This window comes from Lissotriton vulgaris, chromosome 3_2, assembly GCF_964263255.1.
Source record: "Lissotriton vulgaris chromosome 3_2, aLisVul1.2, whole genome shotgun sequence".
Taxonomy (NCBI): Eukaryota; Metazoa; Chordata; class Amphibia; order Caudata; family Salamandridae; genus Lissotriton; species Lissotriton vulgaris.
The window spans coordinates 12,291,647-12,310,943 of NC_141690.1; the positions used below are offsets into that span (position 1 = coordinate 12,291,647).

Here is a 19,297-nt window from a genome sequence, read left to right on the forward strand (position 1 = left end):
TTTGATATTTATATGGAGCCTTTTGTTTGTGGTATTAGAAGCAACAATGTAATTCAACCTTTTAGGATGGCTAATTTGGAGTTAAAAACTGCCCTATATGCAGATGATCTCCTCTTATATACCTCTAACCACACTGAAGCTATACCCAGGCTATTTCACTTATCAGAAGAATTTGGAAAACTGTCAGGTTACCAAATTAACAAGGAGAAGACAGAGATAATGGGGTGGAATAATAATACTCCTATACAGGGGGCGAAGCAAAAAATGCGATATTTGGGAATTTACTTAACTCAAGATTTAAAGAATATACCAATAACTAGTTGGCAAACTGTTGTTAAATACATCACTAAAACATTAACAAGATGGGGCAATCTACCATTAAATATATATGGACGAGTTAACCTCATTAAAATGACTATACTCCCCAAACTGACCTTTCTGTATAATTCCATCCCTTTATCATTCTCATCAAAAGATATCACTAATCTCCAGGGCACGATTGGATCTTTTATCTGGGCCTGTAAATCCTCTAGGATAGCCTGGAAAAAATTGAGGAGGGGTTTAAAAATCGGAGGTCTAGCTCTACCGGACTTACTTTTATATTGTCATGCTTTCTACTTTAAAAATTTTAGGCTACTTGCAAACACACTAGATGCATCTTCACAGGGCCGTCTGTTCCAGGCTTTATTGTACGATCTACCTTATGGCCATGATTTTTTTTTATTTAAGTTTGGCAACCAGAAATTCTTTAAAAAAATTTGTCTTAAGATCCTACAGACCGCACTTAAAAACTGGGGGTTTATCCGAAAGGTATTGGGAATTCCCTACTATCATACGTACACTCCAATATGGGATTCTCCGGGAACTCCTGCGTGTCTTCAAGATCAGCTCTCACAGCCTTTGAGAATAGCTGGAATACTGAAATGGGGGGACTTATGGGTAGATTCGGGCCTTATGGACTGGAACTCCCTAACACTACTTACAAATGGGCTACTGACTAGATTTAAATTCTACCAATTATCTGCTTGGTGGTCAAGTTAGACCATACAGCGGGAAAAAGATACTGGACTTCTGGATGCAATTTGTAGGGGGGGATGGATTAGAGAAGTCTCATTCTGGTATAAACTGTTAACTACTGATGAAGAGAATAATCTACATCTTGAACTGACAAGCCTCTGGGGAAACATAATAGCTGAACTCCCTGAAGAGCGCAGTAAAATCATGTCAGATTATTTTACTTTATCCCACAGACTAATTAAACCAGCCAATCTAAGGCGTAATCATTTATTTACAGCTTACAAAGTATATTGGACCCCGGCTAAATTATACAAGATAACGCAAAATAACTACTACTGTCCCCGCTGTAATCTCATAGCAGCAGATGATATCCACATGTTTTTTGAGTGCCCGGAGATCCAGGAGTACTGGAGAGAGATAGTTGGCTTCCTGGGCGAGGTACTAACAACAACCATTTTATGTACACCTAGACTTGTATTTTTCGGTCTACTTTATGATTATAATATTAATAATCTACATTCACAGTTTATTTTCTATGTAGTGGTTATCGCCAGGAGAGAAATATGTAAAGAATGGAAGTCAGCTGTCCCTCCCAGATTTGCAGAGTGTCTAAAAAATATAATGGAAGTCTGTAAGATGGACATGGTCGGTCGCAATGGAAATACTGAGAATGTTTGGTCAAAACTGGAGGTCTGGTCTAACAAGTAAACGGTCCGATGATTATGCCAGAGGTTGTGTCAGTCCTGTCCTCCCCTGGCCTGAAGTATTCCATCATAGGTCAGGGGAGTGGATAAGGAAACAACCTACCTCTGGGACATTCCTGTCCGCTAAGATACTGTCCCCGGGGCGGATTCAGAAATGTCAGTATAAAAGGCGACAGTGAGACCCATCTAAGCATACAAAATCTGGTGGCATATATGAGGACAAAAAAAAAAAAAAAAGAATCAATGGAATGATGAACACTGACGAACACATATTGTTGAAGTTCTGATTATGACTCATTGACAAGTGGGAAGGACGGGGTGGACCCGATAGCAGTTTTGTTGGGAAGCATCAAGGATATACAAGTGAGGGTGTTTACCAAGGGGGAGAAGGGTTAATTTTGAAGTTCGTTGGATGTTATTCTGGCAGGCTAGGTGGAACATCTATTATATAATTGGGTGACCCATACTAGTCCACGGACCTGGGTAATGATCGGTATAGAAAACAATGGTCCTAGACAATTTTCTTAGGTAGGTATTCATTAAATCAACATCTATAAACATGATACACATAGAAATCAAGTTGCATCATCAATGCACCCCAGTTATTTCTCAATTTAAGTAAGTATATCCTCAAAATGACACACAAGCACCATAAATAGCTCAAATAGTTACTGTTTAATTTCACAGTTATTATAACAGATCACTGTGGTGAATGCTTCAAAACAGAAAAAATGATTGCTCCAGGGGGAGTGTGAAAAAAGGGAGTGTGCTCGTGAGAATAGAACAGATATATAGGGAGGGAAATCAAATAGTAATTTAAGCAATCAATTACATATAATAATATCCTTAGTAAACTTCCCCAACGGGACTGTGTACACTAAACAGGGAATAAATAGGCTGTTTTTAGACTAATATACCGAGTTGTACTGGAGCAAGTTACGGGTCGCTGGGGACGCTATTGGGGAATTCTTGGCAAAAGTAGAGCTTCCGCAACTTGAAAAGACACAGGCAGACTTGCTAAGGCAGGAGATCACGATAGGTGAAATTCGGAGTGCGGTTAAACATATGGCACCTAACAAAACGCTGGGTACGAATTGGCTACCAATAGAGTTTTACTCGACCTATGTTGATGTATTGGCCCCTAAGCTGTTGGCTGTTTTTAATGAGGCGAAGCAGGTTGGAATGCTGTCGCCCTCTACTCGAGAGGCTGTCATTATTCCATTACTGAAGCCCGGGAAGAGCCCCTCAGATAAAACAGCTTATCGCCACTTGTCCATGCTTACATCCGACAAAAAAATTCTTTGGTAGGATTCTTGCAACTCGCCTCCTCCCTCATATGATGCAACTGATCCACAGAGACCAAGCGGGATTTACCCCAACTCGGAATACTGCCACCAGTGTGCGATATCTACTCCGCATACTGGGGGAGGACTACTGTCCTACCACTTCCGCTGCTGTTCTATCGGTGGATATCGAAAAGGCGTTCAATAGCCTGGAATGGCCATACTTGTTCCAAGTTATGCGCGCATTTGGCAGTGGGGATGCTTTTGTGGGGTGGACAGAGATTCTCTACAAATCGGCGACAGCTCGGGTTCGGACGCCGACTCTGGTTTCTTCCTCTTGCTCTGTAGGGCACAGAACACGACAGGGGTGCCCGCTTTCCGCACTGCTATTTGCATTGGCCATTGATCCGTTGGCTGCACATGCTAGACTGGGATGGCACTATCTCGGGCTAGGCTTATGTGGGGTTGTGCAGTATATTTAGCTCTATGCCGATGATCTGCTTATGTTCTGGCTAATACAACGAAGGCCCTGGACGGGGTGACAACCCTTCTTCACAAATTCGGTAGTGTTTCAGGGCTTGGGGTGAACTGGGAGAAGACCTGCCTATTTCCGGTGACCCCGTCAGAAGCTGGCTCCACTCATACTAACAGCATCCGTTGGGAACCTCAGTGTTTGACTTATCTCGGAACCAACATCTAACATGCATCTGCTGACCTATTAGAAGGTAATATAGGCAGATCGGTGCAAGGGATTCGGGGTAGCTTAGCATTGTGGGGCACCCTGCCACTCTCAGTGGCCGGACGAGTGGCGCTGTTAAAGATGGTAACGCTTCCCCGTTTGCTGTATTACTTTAGGACACTGCTGATTTGGATTCTGGGATCAATTTTTAGGCAGCTCTGCTCAATGATCGGAGGGTTTTTATGGGCGAATGGTAGAGATGGGTGGAACTGGATACAAAGATGAGCCCGAGGGCTGATGGGGGACTGGCTGAGCCGGACTTTATAATACCTGGAGGCTCAATTGCAGTGGTTTACTCAAGCAGTGGCACTGGAGTTTAGAGGTCCAGACAGCCCTGATGGATGATGGATCCCACGCCATGTATTGTCCTCTATTGTTCTTCAGCAGCAGCTGCGACTTGGGATGCTTCCTAGTGAGGTGTGGACGGTGCGGCTGTGCCAGAACCCGAGCCAGCGTAGGGCTGGAATTGCCAGATACCTTTGGGTAAGTGTACCGCCTTCCCACATGGGGGGGATTGGACTGCTCTGTCCGAGTGGGAGACACTGGGGATACAAGTATTGGGTGATTTGTATGAAGATGGCACCCTGCTGCCTTATCAAGCTTTGCAGGATAGATAAGACCTCCCACGTGGGTTTTTCTTGCTACACTCGGCCCTCGTTTCGGCAATACAGCGTCATTGGAGGGAGGATCTATTGGAACCAAGGACGGCTATGGCATGTCAGTATGTAGTGATGGCAGCGGGGACCTTCAAAGCAATTACATGCATATATAGGCGCATAATAGGTAAGGGTATAGAGCCACTGGGGGACTTGCAGCGGAGGTGGGAGGGGGATCTAGGCAAGGAGATCCCTGAGAAGACGTGGACCCAACCGATGCAAGTCCTGCACGTCCAGGACCGATGCAAGCTCGGTCCTGGACGTGCAGGCGGGGTCGCCCTGAGCCATGTAAAGGTGGATTCAGGATTACAACCCCTCAGGTGGCGGTCTGCATAATTTCAGCGGTGAATAGAATAGGTATGGAGAAATCAATACGCAGAATTCAGGGCAGCAGTGTCGATTGAATCAGAACACTGGTAAAACAAGGCATCTCAGTAAGCCTTCGCGGCGCAGTTCCCGAGAATCAGCGCTGTACTCCTCGAGTCAAAGGTGGAGCATCTAGGCAGAAATACTATATGGCACAACACAACACTCCCACTGGGGCTGTATCGGGGGCACACATGACGACCTAGATGCTGAAGAATATGTCATTCCTCTCTGTCAGTATATGAGGGTGAGGGGGTCATCGCTAATGGTGGACTAGCATTGTCAGAGACACAAAAGTTATGTCCTGCAATGTTAGGGGCCTGCATGACCACACTAAGCGATATAGGGTACATTCCAACCCTCAGGCGATACAAAGTGAGTATAGGAATGCTGCTGGAGACTCAATTAGTTCATGCAGAAGCCAATAAGTAAAAGAAAAAAATGAAAAGTGCAACTGTACTCCTTAACTTATTCTACATATTGTAATTGCAATTGAATTTATATTGTGCTTACTACCCCATATGAGGTGTTGAAGCACTTTACAGTGAGTAGCGCGCTACTCCAGAACCCAAGGTTATAGGTTAATCTAGTGGTTATTGTGATTAGTCATGTGTTCAAGAAAAAACTGCATGCATTTACTCCAGTTATATTGATACAGATTATATTAATACTCACATTAGTGAGAGCTATGCAGTTTCAGGTAAATGGTTGGTAAAATAGGCTGGCAGAGATTAGGTAATGTTCATTTACAGGGATAGAGTTTTAAAGAGACGGGGTTGTGATCAATGAAATGAGATAGCCCATTGCAGAGTTACAATAAGAAGGATCAAGGCAAGATACTGAGATGAGACTATACACAGAAATAGAAGGCATGGAGAGGATGGAAGGTAAGAAGAGGGTCACTGCAAAAAGAAATTAGAGGAATCACGCGGAAGTCAGTTAGGTAAATTTTCTTGGTACAGGGTCTGTTCACTGCACAAGAGGATTTGGTGCTGAAAAAAAAGGTCCCATTCACAGATCACCCCTCACTATTATGTAATTAAAGGTTTATGATAAACTCACAAAAGTTGTAGTTATTTGGCACTCACTAGTGCACAGTCAGATTTATACTCTGATTTCTCATCTTAGTCATCCAAGTGTATGTTGTGCAAGTTTGTGTATGTGGCCAGTGTAGTATATGCATATTGCGTATAAGTGAAGCAGAGTGATGGAGGTCTGTGGGTTGTGTTGTTTTCCCAGAAAGAGAAAATGTCAGGAGTCGGCAGGAGGGAGTAGACCTAGACAGTAAAGTGAGGACAAAGGAGACAAGGCTCCTATAGAAATATGATTAAGTCCTTTACTCAGAGGGGCTCCTGACTAATCTTCCTGCAGCACTGCCACTCGGTGGATGATGTTGGTGAAGCGGGCTACAGTGTCGTGTGATCTGATGATGACATGGGCTTTGGTCTTTTTGACTAAATGGACATTAATCAGACTTTTAATTAAGTTTAAAAAAAAAAAAAAGCTAGGTGCAGATAGTTCACGTGTCTTTGTGCCTCTGTTATGGGTGCACCAGACTGAAGACTACCCTGTGGTGAGGAGCAACACCTCACACAAGGGCTGTCTCTGCAGAACAGAATAGAGGGGCAACTGAAAACAAAACCCACCCAAAACCAGTTGTCCTGCCTGCAGATTTCTGAAAAAAATAGCCATTTCTTTTTTTTCAGAGGGGGTTTTTAAGAAGTTAACAGTGGATTAAGAGGGCCAATATACAGCCTAAGTAGGATGTCTGCGGAAATGGGTGATAATGGCAGATTAAATATGTGAATGTCCCAGGAATCCCATTCTTTAGCCTGTGGACATTTAAAAGCCCCACCAGGAGATGTTTGAATGGTGATAGATGCAGTCAACAAAAAAGTAAATGAATGGGCAGCACACAGAGACAGTGTGAACATGGAATATACTGTTCAAACAGCATGCACAACCAATATAGTATACATACAAAACATACTTTGTACCATAAACATGGGACATTTTCGCACAATAAACAGTGCAATCAGTACAAAGGTCTACACATGAAACATTGGTGGTATTGTGTGTTTTGGTTGCACTTTCATTAGAATACATTTGTCACTTGAGTAACTGCATGGGCAAGAGGAGTGTCTATCTAGGTGACTACTAGGGTACCTTTTCAATTAAGAGAGGCACACACCGATGAGAAGGATACATATATTCTGTTATATGGCCTCCTGGATAGGGTGGAAATGTGCCCATTGAATGTATATGCCCCCAACCATGACAACAGTGCCTTCTTTGCGAAGATACTGAATGCCCCTGGAATGCATATGGGTATTCGTCTCTTATAGGGAGGCAACTTACAATTGTATTCGCAATGGGAACTAGGACAGGTCACCCCCGAGGAGTCTTACAGAGCCATGCATGGCTGAAGCGCTCAAAGAAATTATGGCACAAGTGGACTGCATAGATTTCTGGAGGTCATTGCACCCCACTGGCAAGGCGTTTCACTGGCAAGGAGTTAACATACTTCTCTCCGGTGCACAATATGTATGGTAGATTGTACATGGTGCTCATATCACATAGTCTTTCGGATTATGCACCACTGCTACTCATCTACACTTGGGACCGCAATAACCTGGCCATCCCTGCCTGGGTGTATTTTACGGATAATTGGGGTACAACAACAATTAGGGCCAAAGAGTATGAAACCTTGAAATTAGTCCTTTGAGGGGAATTCATCAGCGAGGTGTGTGGCAATAAGCGTCAGCTACAAAAAGACTTAGAGTCAAGAGTCACGCCTGGCACACTTAAAGCAGATGACTGTGCCAAAGCTCATGCAACATCTAAGGCGTGCGACCAGTATTAGACTAGATATCACTATAATACATTGTTTGTTGGGGTAATCCCACGTCCTAACAGTCAGAAGGTGTGATACAAGTTAGCACAACTGGGGCTATTATTCGCTAAGAAATGTATTGCTATTTGAAGGATGTCTACCTCATTGGTATGGACTAGGGATATGTCTGTGAAGGTGTTGACTGAGGAGAGAAGAATAAGGGAGGTGAGGGTAGATAAGCATGTAGAGGACAACGGTTTAGAATGGGCAACGATGTTGCAGAGTCTGATGACCAGGAAGAGGACGCCTCCCTCGTGCCGAGCTCAAGTGGACTGTTCTTGACTGGTAGACAGGAAGCAATGGCCATGGGGCATGTAAACGGAGATCATGGTGGAGTGGAGGGAGTGAGCTGTCAACAGAGAATGCAACAATCATAAATGGCAACAGGTGCAGGCTCGTGTAGTGAGTGTCTCCTAAACATTTTAGGATGAAGGTAAGGGTGGCGGCAGAAGTTTGTAATACATGCCGGGGGAACCAGCTGGAGTGATCTGGGTGTAATTATACCTTTGATGAAAGGGATGTGATAAGAAATCTATAATGTGTATGCCCTGCCAGCAGGGTTTACTCTGGAGTATTTGCTAAAAAAGGTTGCATCACTGTTGTTGACTGACTAATATACATTCCCAACAAAAATTAAAATAAAGATTTAATACAAAAAAGAGAAATACCAGAATTAATAATCAAGAACTCCTTAATATTGCAGATTAAGCGACAATTCTTCTAGCTATGGATTCCACATATTATTATGTGCTTTGACGAATCTAGACCATTGGATAGGTCTGGCTTCAAAGTCCCAGCTTGCTTCAGGCATATGATCTACAACCTTTTCCTCCCTTATCCACCACCAGCCAAAGCAAGTACTGGCATCTGTATGCATTGCCTGCCGCACTCACATTAAAATGTTATGGTGGGGGCGTGGCCACGATGGCGACGGAGTGAGACGCTCTTTCGAGTCCCTCCGGCGCCGAACCCAGCTTAGCCTTGTACAGCATATTTAGCGGCGTGCTGTCCGACTCCCAGAGGCCAGCTGTGGACCCCGGAGCGGAGGGGTAGGGTCCGGTGCTGCAAATAAGGACGGAGGTTGCCTGGAGGTGGTCTTGGGTGCGGCGGCGGACTGCGGCCCTGCGAGCCTCGGCCTCACGTAGGAAAGGGGCCGGACCTCCTGCTCCGCGGCGGCGTGGAAAAGACACAGGCGGAGAGCCGCGACGGACTCGGGGCTCTCAGCTCCCGTCCCGCCGCTTGCCGGGACCTGCGCACGCCCCTGGGGAGAAGCGGCTGCCTCGGGAGCCCCACGGCAGTCGGCGGACAAGTGCCGGTAAGACAGGCCGGCTGGGACCAGCGAGCACGGCGGCCGTGGTGCTGCCCCCCCGCCGCCTCTGACTTGACCTCTTGAGCGGGCCGCCCAGCCGAGCAAACTCACCCAACAGGGTCCTGTTGTGGCCCCCTGAACAGCGTGGTTGGGTTGGCGATATCCTCTGGCCGGCGGGGGCATAGGAGGGAACTGCGGTGATTTGGCGGTCCGCGGCCTAGGGATCCCTGGCCTGTGGTAACTGAGGGGCCCGGGCTCCCTGCCCCGAGGTGGTGGTGAGGATCCATTGGAGAGGGGCCGTGGCGGACTGAGCTCTTGGCATTCTGCACTCTCGGGCTACCACCTGACGGGGAGCTGCGCGGGGAGACGGGAGAGCGCCCTCCTTGCCGAGAGGCCACCACTGCGGTGCCGCCACGACTGGAAGCTTGGTGGCTACAGCATCGAACGGCAGGAGCCGGCGAGCACAGCACTTGCTCACTTCGTCCCCCCCAGTCTCTGACCTGACCGGGCGGTTGGGGCAGCCTGGCATCACGGCGGCGTCCTGGGACCAGGGGGTACTCCTAGGCCTCCCTGCCTGAACTGAACTTGGATACCCACAGAGATCGACCCCCCATTTGGGAGCAGCAGGCGGCTGGGCGGAGGCGTAGCACAGGTGCCTCCTGGGGTGAGGGTCCTAGCGGTGATCTCTGGAGGAAAGGAAGTTGATTTGACCCCTGGCTGAGCTGGCTGGTGGGGGTGCTGTACGGGCTGCTATTTCGACGGCAACAACGGGGTGCGGGCAACCGCATTGACGGCCCTTTGGCCACTGGAACGTGCACGGTCGTCCTGCCTTCCCGCCGACGCGGGAGTCCCACGATGTCCAACACGCTACGCAAAGGGAGGCCTGGGAAAGATGGCGCATCAAAATCCTCTCAGCAGCCGGCTTCCCCCGGAACCAGTGTGTCGTCCAAGCAATCGGATGATGAGGCCCCTGCTACCAAGGCCTTTATGACGGAACTCTTCGCCTCCATCAAGGAGGACATCTCTGAGCTTCACGCTCAATTGGCGTCGGACCTCCGGGAAGTGCCGAGAGATGTAGATGGCATTGGAGAACGAGTGGCGACGCTGGAGGATCATGACTTGAGCATGGCGAACGATGGTCACCAGTTACAGCAAGACGTCATCCGGCTCACGGAACAAAATTTGGACCTCCAGGCCCACTCGGAAGACCTGGAGAATCGTTCCCGGCGGAACAACATCCGCATTCGCACGGTGCCATGGGACGGAGAGGCGGGGGACCTGCGCGGATATGTCCAGGCTCTTTTCCTGCAGATTCTGGACGAGGAGGGTATTCAGGACATCAGAATGGATAGAGTCCATAGAGTCGGTCTGCCCAGGGGAGGAGGGGGGCCCCCCTCCGGATATTCTTGTTTGTGTGCACGACTTCCAGTTAAAGGAACGCATCTTGCAGAAGGCTAGAGCCATCCCGTCTTTGCAGTTCAGGGAGCATCGTCCGCAACTTTACCAGGACCTGGCGGCATCGACACTCCAGAAGAGACGGGAGTTCCGTCCAGTGACGACCTTCCTGCGGGAACGCAACATCTCCTACTCGTGGGGTCATCCTTTCCGCATCATCTTTCGATGGCAAAACAGACTGGCGCAGATTCGCTCTCTTCAGGTGGCGAAGGATCTTTTGGGCCTGGACGACGTCGCTCCATCGCAGGAGGCAAGCATCTCACCATCACGGAGGCGTCAACGGTCCTCCTCCTGGCAGAGAGTGGGTCCGACCCCGGACCAGAGAAGGCCAGACCGTACTACTAGCCTGCAGGAAAGGGGCGATGCGGTGGCGTCGGTGGCCTCAGCAATGTTGGCAGACTCCCAGCAAAGCTCTAGAGCGGCATGATCCTTGAGCCGCTGGTGGTTTGGTGCCGGAGGGGCACAGGATCTCAGGTCTCTTGGGTTTGGTTGTACTTTTGGAGAAGACACCTCGGACCGTGGCCCTGGGGGGCACTACGATGGTGCCCCAACCCCAGTCCAGGGGGGCCCTTACGGACTACGGTCTACTGGAACTGCTAAGTACAATGTTCAGGTTCAGTGCATTGTGTTACTTTCTCTTGTTCTTATGTTTGAAGGGGGGTGGGGGGGCTGGGTGACTTGGGGGTGGACTGCGCGGGGGGGACGTTGGGGCTCGGGGTGGGGGTGGGCAGGGGAGTGGTGGCGACCAATGGATGCTTGTGGTGAGTGTTGTCCCCTTTGGAGGACTGCTGAGTGGGCCTTTGGTGACGGTGCTTCTGTACAGGTGCTATCAATGAACCTTGCTCTGATAGGGATCCTATGCTTCCTACCGAATGACTGGACTTTGGGAGCCCTTGGAGCTTGGGGCCTGTGGTGGGAGAGAAGGGATGGGAGTCGGGCGGGGGTACTCAAGGGTGGGACTGGACCCTGGGAGGAGGCCTGGACGTTGGGGAGAGACAGGGGACGGGACCAGGTCACCATGTCGAGCGCACAGTATTGGGGCTTCATGACTCATTATGCCTGTTAGTGTTGGCACTTGGAATGTGAAAGGTCTCAACTCCCCACAGAAACGCCAGAAACTCTGGAAATACCTGTCGGACCATCATCTTGATGTGGTGGGCCTCCAGGAGACTCATCTGGCTAGGAAAGATGAACTTAGGCTCCGGCACAGACACTTCCCTCTCATCTATAGGGCGTCTGCATCCACCAAGCATAGGGGGGTGGCTCTCCTTTTCCGGGCGTCCCTTCACTTTCAGCCTGTGGGGGTGAGTAGCGATAAGGAGGGCCGTTGGTTAATGGTGATGGGGTCGTTGTATGGTCGATTGTGTTCCTTTGTGGTGTTGTATGCTCCCAATGCTAGACAGAATAGCTTTCTACAGGAACTGTTGGACAGGGTGGGGGACTTTGTGGAAGGGCACTTGTTCCTATTGGGGGATTTTAACATGGTGTGGGACAAAGATTTGGATAGCTCATGTGCACAGAGGGCAGAGGCTGGGGTCTTCTCTGATGAAACGCAGCGACAGGTGGGTGAACTGGGGTTGATTGATAGCTGGCGCTTCCTGCATCCCCAGACCAGGGATTACACCTTCTTCTCCCACGTCCACCGCTCCTACTCTCGCTTAGATCATATCTTCATGAGCCAGGCCCTTAGAGGTGATGTCCGTGTCTCCAGCGTCTTTCCACTTTCCGTGTGGGATCATAGCCTGGTGGTTCTCGGGCTGCATTGGTCGGAGGGGGGGGACGGGTGGCGGAAGTGGTATTTTCCGGCAGCACTGGTACGGGATGATGTCTCCTGCAGGGAGCTGTGGAAGGCCATTAGGGAGTTCCTGGCTCTTAACCCACCGTCGGACACCTCGGTGTACAACACTTGGGACGCCTGCAAGGCCTCGTTAAGGGGCACCTGCCTGGGCCTCAATGCGAACCTCAACAAATTAAGGAGGAAGGAGCGTGAGGACCTGGAGGCGAAACTCGCCGTATTGGAACAGGCGCACAAATCAAATCCGTCTAGGGTGACCCTCCGACCTCTAACTGCGGTGCGGGGGAAGCTGAGGGCCCACTACAATAACCGGGCTGAATTCACTCTCTTGCGCTTGCGGCGTGTTTCCTACTCGCAAGGAAACAAAGTTGGGCGGCACTTGGCCCGGCAACTCCGGGATATGAGGGAGAGGGACTACATTGGAGGGATTCAGGATCCGACGGGGTCCGTGCAGCACCGAGATGCGGACAAGGCGAATATCTTTGGCCGCTTTTATGCCGATCTTTATAGGGGCGACGCCCTAGATCGGGATGCCCAATCTGAGTTCTTGGACGGCCTCCCTATACCACAGGTCTCCAAGGAATGGAATGAATTGCTGTCTGCCCCTATCTCCAGGGAGGAGGTGTGGACGCTATCAAAGCTCTGAAGCTCCACAAAGCTCCGGGCCCAGATGGATACACTGCCTTGTGTTATAAAACGTTTGCGTCGGAGTTGTGCGATTGTCTGGTCTCCCTCTTTAATGAGATGGCAGTCACCGGGCTGACCTCTGGGACCATGGCTGAGGCCATGATTACCGTTCTCCCCAAACCGGGGAAAGATCTCACCAAGTGCTCGTCGTACCGCCCGATAGCTCTTTTCAATTTGGATGCTAAACTGTATTCCTCTATCATCGCGAGTAGGCTCCAGGACTTGATGCCGGCCCTCATTCATCCGGACCAGTCCGGATTCATAAAAGGGCGACAAACTCACGACAACCTGAGACGGGTGATCCATCTGATAGAAAAGGCCAACAGGTTTCGTATTCCGGCGGTGCTGGTGGGGCTCGACGCGGCAAAAGCCTTTGACCGCGTCGACTGGGGATTCTTGTATCGTACCTTGGAAGCCTTTGGCTTCTCTCACCATTTAATAAAAATGATCAGTGCCAATTACAGCAACCCCTCATCTAGGGTGATGGTCAATGGGCATAGATCCGCCTGCTTCCCTCACTCGCGCGGGACGAGACAGGGTTGTCCTCTCGCCCCTCTCCTCTTTGCTTTAAGTATCGAGCCTTTGGCCCTCGTAATCCGGGATAAGGAGCAAATCAAGGGTCTTCCTTTTACGGGTGAGCAGCACAAAATGACCCTATTCGCAGATGATGTGCTGCTGCTGGTGGGGGACCCGGCCCAGTCGCTACCTCACATTCAAACGGTGCTCTCTGACTTTGAGGTGGTGGAGGGTTCAAAGTCAACTTTGACAAATCGTACATACTGAACCTGACTCTTCCCCCCACGGAGGTAGACCGGGTGCGCGCGCTTACGCCCCTATCATGGTCGTCTGCCTCTCTGTTGTATCTGGGCATCCGGCTAACGTCTACCCTAGGCTCATTATTCTCGGCAAACTTTTCCCCAATGCTGATGGAAGTGTGCGCTGAGCTGGAGCGATGGAATCCGAAATACATCTCTTGGCTAGGTAGGGTCCACGCTATCAAGATGGTCCTCCTTCCTAAGTTCTTGTATCTTTTCCAGGCTCTACCTATACCGGTGGAGTTGGATTTTTTTCGCCGCCTCAAGACTTTGATGCTGAAGTTTGTGTGGCAGGGAGGCCGGGCGCGACTCTCGTTTGCAACGCTGAGGCGACCACGGAGGGAGGGAGGAGTGGGGTTCCCGGACATGCACCTGTATTATAAAGCCGCGCAGTTGCGGGTCCTGGTGGAATGGTCCCAGCAGCTATCAGAGAAACACTGGCTACATATGGATCGGAGTGTGGCCGGGAGATCCATCTGGGACTTGGCCTGGAAGCCTAAGGTTGACCAACCCAGGAATGCGTATATCAGCACTCCCACCAGCACAGTCCTAAAAGTCTGGGACACGGTCAGTGGCGATGACCGCTGGACCACGTTTCCGTCCCCGTTTACGCCTATTCACTTTAACCCGGCATTTCCTCCGGCCCTGAGATAGGGACCCTTTGGGCTGTGGAGAGAGGGAGGATGTAGAGCCCTTACCCATTTGTTCCACGGTACGGCGCCTCTCACCTTTCAAAATTGTATGCGAGAATATGGTGTTTCGCCCACTGAGCGCTTCCGCCACATTCAGCTCCTGCATTGGGCGACATCGGCGGGAGTAGTGGACGCCGCCACAAGACCATTGACAACATTTGAGGCCTTTATTCTCCGCACGTCCACTATGAAAGGGACGATCTCCTTCCTATATGGGTTGCTGCTGGACACCATGGTATCCCCTCGTCCCCGCTATATGGAACACTGGGAGGCCCTCCTAGGTAGAGACATTTCTGACTGCGAATGGAAGAGCCTCTGGCGGGACGTGGCAGCGCATAATCACTCGATATACCTTAGAGAAGCTCACCTGAAGCTCATGTTCGATTGGTACCTCTACCCGTCCAAGCTGCATCGGATATTCCCAGCCACCCCAGACAGGTGCTGGAGGGGTTGCGGTCTGTTGGGAGACTTCCGCCATATCTGGTGGGATTGTCCTACCATCCGCCCGTTCTGGTCTGAGATTTTGTCCCCCATCAAGGATGTTGTGGGTTATCCGATTCCAGAGTCGATGGATTATGTCCTGTTGGGGCTTCGTGATCCGATGTTGGAACACCAAACTAAGGCCGACAAATGTATTATATGGCTGTGTCTGGGAGCAGCCAAGTTAACACTAGCGGCAGTCTGGAAGAAACCGACTGCCCCGGCTATTTTACTGTGGCACGCGAGGCTATGGCGACTGCTGAGCATGGAGAGAATGTCAGATATATTTTTGGGTAATTTTAAAAATGTCTTGTTCCGCTGGGGTCCTCTGGTCCGATTTTTGTCTCGAGGTCTCTCGTCTGCGGTCTGTCCCTCCGCACTTCGTGCTCTTCACCTCTTCCAGATTTAACCAGCTGGTCTGTATGAGAGCCTGATATGAATGAGTGAATGGTCGCCACCGCCGGGGAGGGGAGTGTGGGGGGGGAAGGGGGGAGTTTGGTGGGGGGGGGGGGGGGGTTTGCTGTTGGGGTTGTTAGTTCTTCTCTGTTGCGACACTACTTAACCTATGGAGACGGACTATGTTGACATCTTATGCAGCTGTGTCCCCCAATCGGGGTCCTCACCTCTCATAGCAAGTTTACAGCCGATGGACCACTCGCGAAGGGGTTTGAGCCTAATTCTCCTTCTGCATCTGGCGAACATTGACTCTTGTACCTGCATTTAACGTTCATATATGCTGCCTCCCCTTGCCTCTTTTTTTTGTGAAAGCGTTCTCCAGCTGTGTGGGGTTATTTGGTGGCTTGTTGCCTGTACTTTTCTTTTTTTTCCTTCTTTCTTTCCCTCTTGTTCTTTCCTCCCTCTTTCATTCCTGCTCAAGAACAAATAAATAAAAAAAATTAAAAAAAAAATGTTATGGTGTTGCTTCTGTGGCTTAGTTATTCAAAAGCAAGAATTTGAAGAGCGATTCTGTGTACACCAGAGTGGATCGCACTGCAATACAGCATTGCATCATTACTCTGTTCAAGAGTTCAGTAAATGTTTTAAATGATCTTGGATAAAAGGCATAAATGGATAATAAAGACTGTCACTTAAGCTCAGCCCAGGTGAAAATCCTCCCATTCCAAATGAAAATCAGGCTAATTTTTAAGTGTATAGTTTAGTTTGCCTTTTACCACCAAACTGGATAGAAAGTGCAAACAGAGAAGCTCAGACTTTGGAGACACTCAAGAGCAAGTTGTTTGAAGTGAAACTTTATGTCCTTGGTGGGACAAAGGTTACCTTTGTATGCTCTGCAAACGTGGATGCCAATAACAGAGCCAATGTAACTCTAAACATACAACACAAACAATCTAGCAGAATGATAAGCAGAACACAGAGGACAGCTGGGAAGAAAAGGAAAATATATCACAAGAAGGAGGAATGACACTAAAGCAAGCTAAGAAGCGTCTAATTTTCAATATTCTTCAATTGTTTTACCTTAGGCATGCCATCACTCTCTCCCATAAGGTAGTCTATAAGCTGGTTTGTTAAGAGTTCATCTTTCGCTTGTCCAACCTGATTGATGGAAGAGGAATGTCAACTAGGTGCATCAAACATAAGCAAACATATTATTTGAACATAAATTATTAAAACAAGCAGTCTTTACACTATTTTTCTTTTTCATAGGAAAATGTAGTTTTAAAAAGCTCTAGAACTAGAATAAAAAGCATATTTGTATCTATTATAAAACACCCATTAGGAACCACAAATTGCATACTAACATTTCAACTAACAAAACTTAATCTAAATACCTTTAGAAAAGTTAACCTTGAACAAAATTTCTCAGAATTAACTGTGAATACTTTTAATTCTGCGCTAGGAGTAAATAACATACTTAAAAAATAACATAACAAAAAATGAACCCTAATAAAATAGTACTATATACATTATTAAACAATTTTGCAATTTTAAGAAACATTTAAAATAACATTTCATGAAGCATTATGATCACATTTATGAATAACTTCAAAAAGAAAAATTAAAATGATATGTTCTTCTTCTCATTTATCAAGCAATGTTGCAATGTAAAAAGACTTCATTAAATAGAACCCCTTACCCAATACTGCTATAACACACATCTCTTAGCTGAGAGGTCCTTGCTTGTATATTCCACTCCTGGTAAAAATAGCCACATTAAGCTAAAATATCACAGCAATGAAAGATTATAGGAGAACTCCAGTCATAGACTGTAGGTAAGCTGAAATAATATATGCATATCCTTTCACCCGAGGCTAGGATAATTTTCCATAGGCTTAACTGCAAACTGAAGTATATTCAAAGTTTCAGCCTGCAAGACATCTAAAGATTGATGGCAGCACTATTTGTGTTATATTATGCGATGTAGATTTGTGAGCGTGCTAATCACCTATGAAGGTATGCAGGCATTTCAGCAGGAGCGTAGGCACTAGGCCCTGCAGTATTAGTCAGAACAGCCATGTCATCAGCTTCTTGCAGTATTCAAGAAGCAAGGAGAAGGCTCTGATGTGTCGAGGAAGGTTGTTCTAGATTTGGGGTGCAATGTAGAAAAATTATTGACCACCAGTCTACTTTTGTTGGTTCGAGGTGTGTGTGTGTGTGTGTGTGTGTGTGTGTGTGTGTGTGTGTGTGTGCGCGCGAGTGACTGTGTGGCTGAGCCTAGGTGTCTGGTCAGCTGGTTAAAGTGTGTGTGGTTGATAAGGAATGCTGATCCAATGTTGTGAAGTGCTATGTACCCGTGTGTGAGGAGTTTGAATTGGCTGTATTTGTGTATACGGAGCCAGTGGAGCTCTCTGATGTGTGGTGAGATGTGGGGGCTATGTGGGAGGATGAGAATTAGTCTTGCTATAGTGCTCTGAATGGTCTAGATTCTCTGTAGGAGTGGGTTGGAGATCCAGACACAGAGTGTGTTGCCATAGTCGAGCCTGCTTGTGATGAGTGCTTGTGAGTTGGCGGAGAGGGTGTCCTTGGTGAGGGAGAGGATCAGCTGGGTGTCGTCGGCGTAGGAGATGATGTTGAGTTTGTGCAGTCAGGCGACGTCGGCGAGCGGTCCCATGTAGATGTTGAACAATGTCAGGCTGAGGGATGAGCCCTTGGGTACGCCGCAGATGATCTCAGTGGCTTCGGAGCAGAAAGGGGGGAGGCGGACGCTCTGGATTCTGCCGGGTAGGAAGGAGGTGGTCCAGTCCAGAGCCTTGTCTCGGTTCTCAGCGTCATGGAAGCGTGTGCGTAGGGTGCGGTGGCAGACACTGTCGAAGGCGGCTGACAGGTCCAGGAGGATGAGGGCCGTGGTTTCGCCGTTGTCCAGCAGGGCCCTGATGTCATCGGTTGCGGTGATGAGGGCAGTTTCGGTGCTGTGGTTGCTGCGGAACCCGGACTGGGATGGATCCAGGATGCTGTTCTCCTCGAGGTAGCGGGTCAGTTGTCTGTTGACAGTCTTCTCGATGACCTTTGCCGGGAACGGGAGCAGGGAGATGGGTCTGAAGCTCTTGAGTAAATTGAAGACATCTACATGATATCTTAATTTGAACAGTAACATCTATTGCAGTATTTGTTCAGGAAAGTAGGCCTTTTTTGACCGGCAATTAATTAAAAGGTTGGGTTTGCTTAACCACTGCATTCCTAGGATAACTTGAAAGCTGGGAGCATCTATGGTAGTTGGTAGAGGTGTAATTCCTGGGTGTGGTAAGATGTGGACCCGGATGTGAAGGTAAATCCATCCACTAATGACTTCAGGTCGAGTTTTAGTATGGGTTGGGATATGTTGCTGGCCTACTGACCTGGTGTCTATGAAGTTACAAGTGGCCGATACCTGTGGCTAAGGAAAACCATAACATGAAAACAGAGAGTAGAAGGCTATCACAAGGCACCACAAACATTCGAAATGAAGGTCACTTTCTGTCATCTGTCACTGATATTTCGCACAGACCTGACGACTTAGGAAGGTATAGACACTGTATGAAATATATGTTTTCTGATGTAATAACTTTGAAAATAACAATGAAAAAGTGCAAGGACATTGGGAAGCTCTGGAAGTTGTGTAAGACTGTAGAAATTACAGTGCCGAGGTGTCAGATAAAGGTGCTTTGTGTTGCCCCACACAGCAGCTATATATATATACACACAAGTACATTTAAAACATTAGTACACATGTAAATAAAAGCAAACACACTGAAATACAACTACTGCCTTTGTCCAAAAAACATTCATACATAATGATGAAAATAATCGCTTTTCTGTGGGAAAAAATGTCACATTTCTAAAAATAGAAATAATTTCATTGAACACCACATATATTAATACAAGCTCTTACTGTTTCAATGGCCATTTCTATTGCAGCGTTATCTTCAGTACTTGGACATTTCAAGAAGTGCTTTAATGCCTGAAAAATA

At 48.1% G+C, this 19,297-nt stretch overlaps 1 protein-coding gene across 1 annotated transcript in view; it reads right to left on the reverse strand.

The window, feature by feature from the left end:
* Nucleotides 1–19,297, reverse strand: part of WDR19 (WD repeat domain 19) — a 637,672-nt gene that overhangs the window by 174,302 nt on the left and 444,073 nt on the right. The window contains exons 28-29 of the mRNA XM_086963976.1: nt 19,219–19,287; nt 16,368–16,445 (exon numbers count right to left, since the gene is read on the reverse strand). Of these exons, the coding sequence (XP_086820102.1) occupies nt 16,368–16,445; nt 19,219–19,287 (147 nt within the window). The remainder of the gene's footprint in view (nt 1–16,367; nt 16,446–19,218; nt 19,288–19,297) is intronic.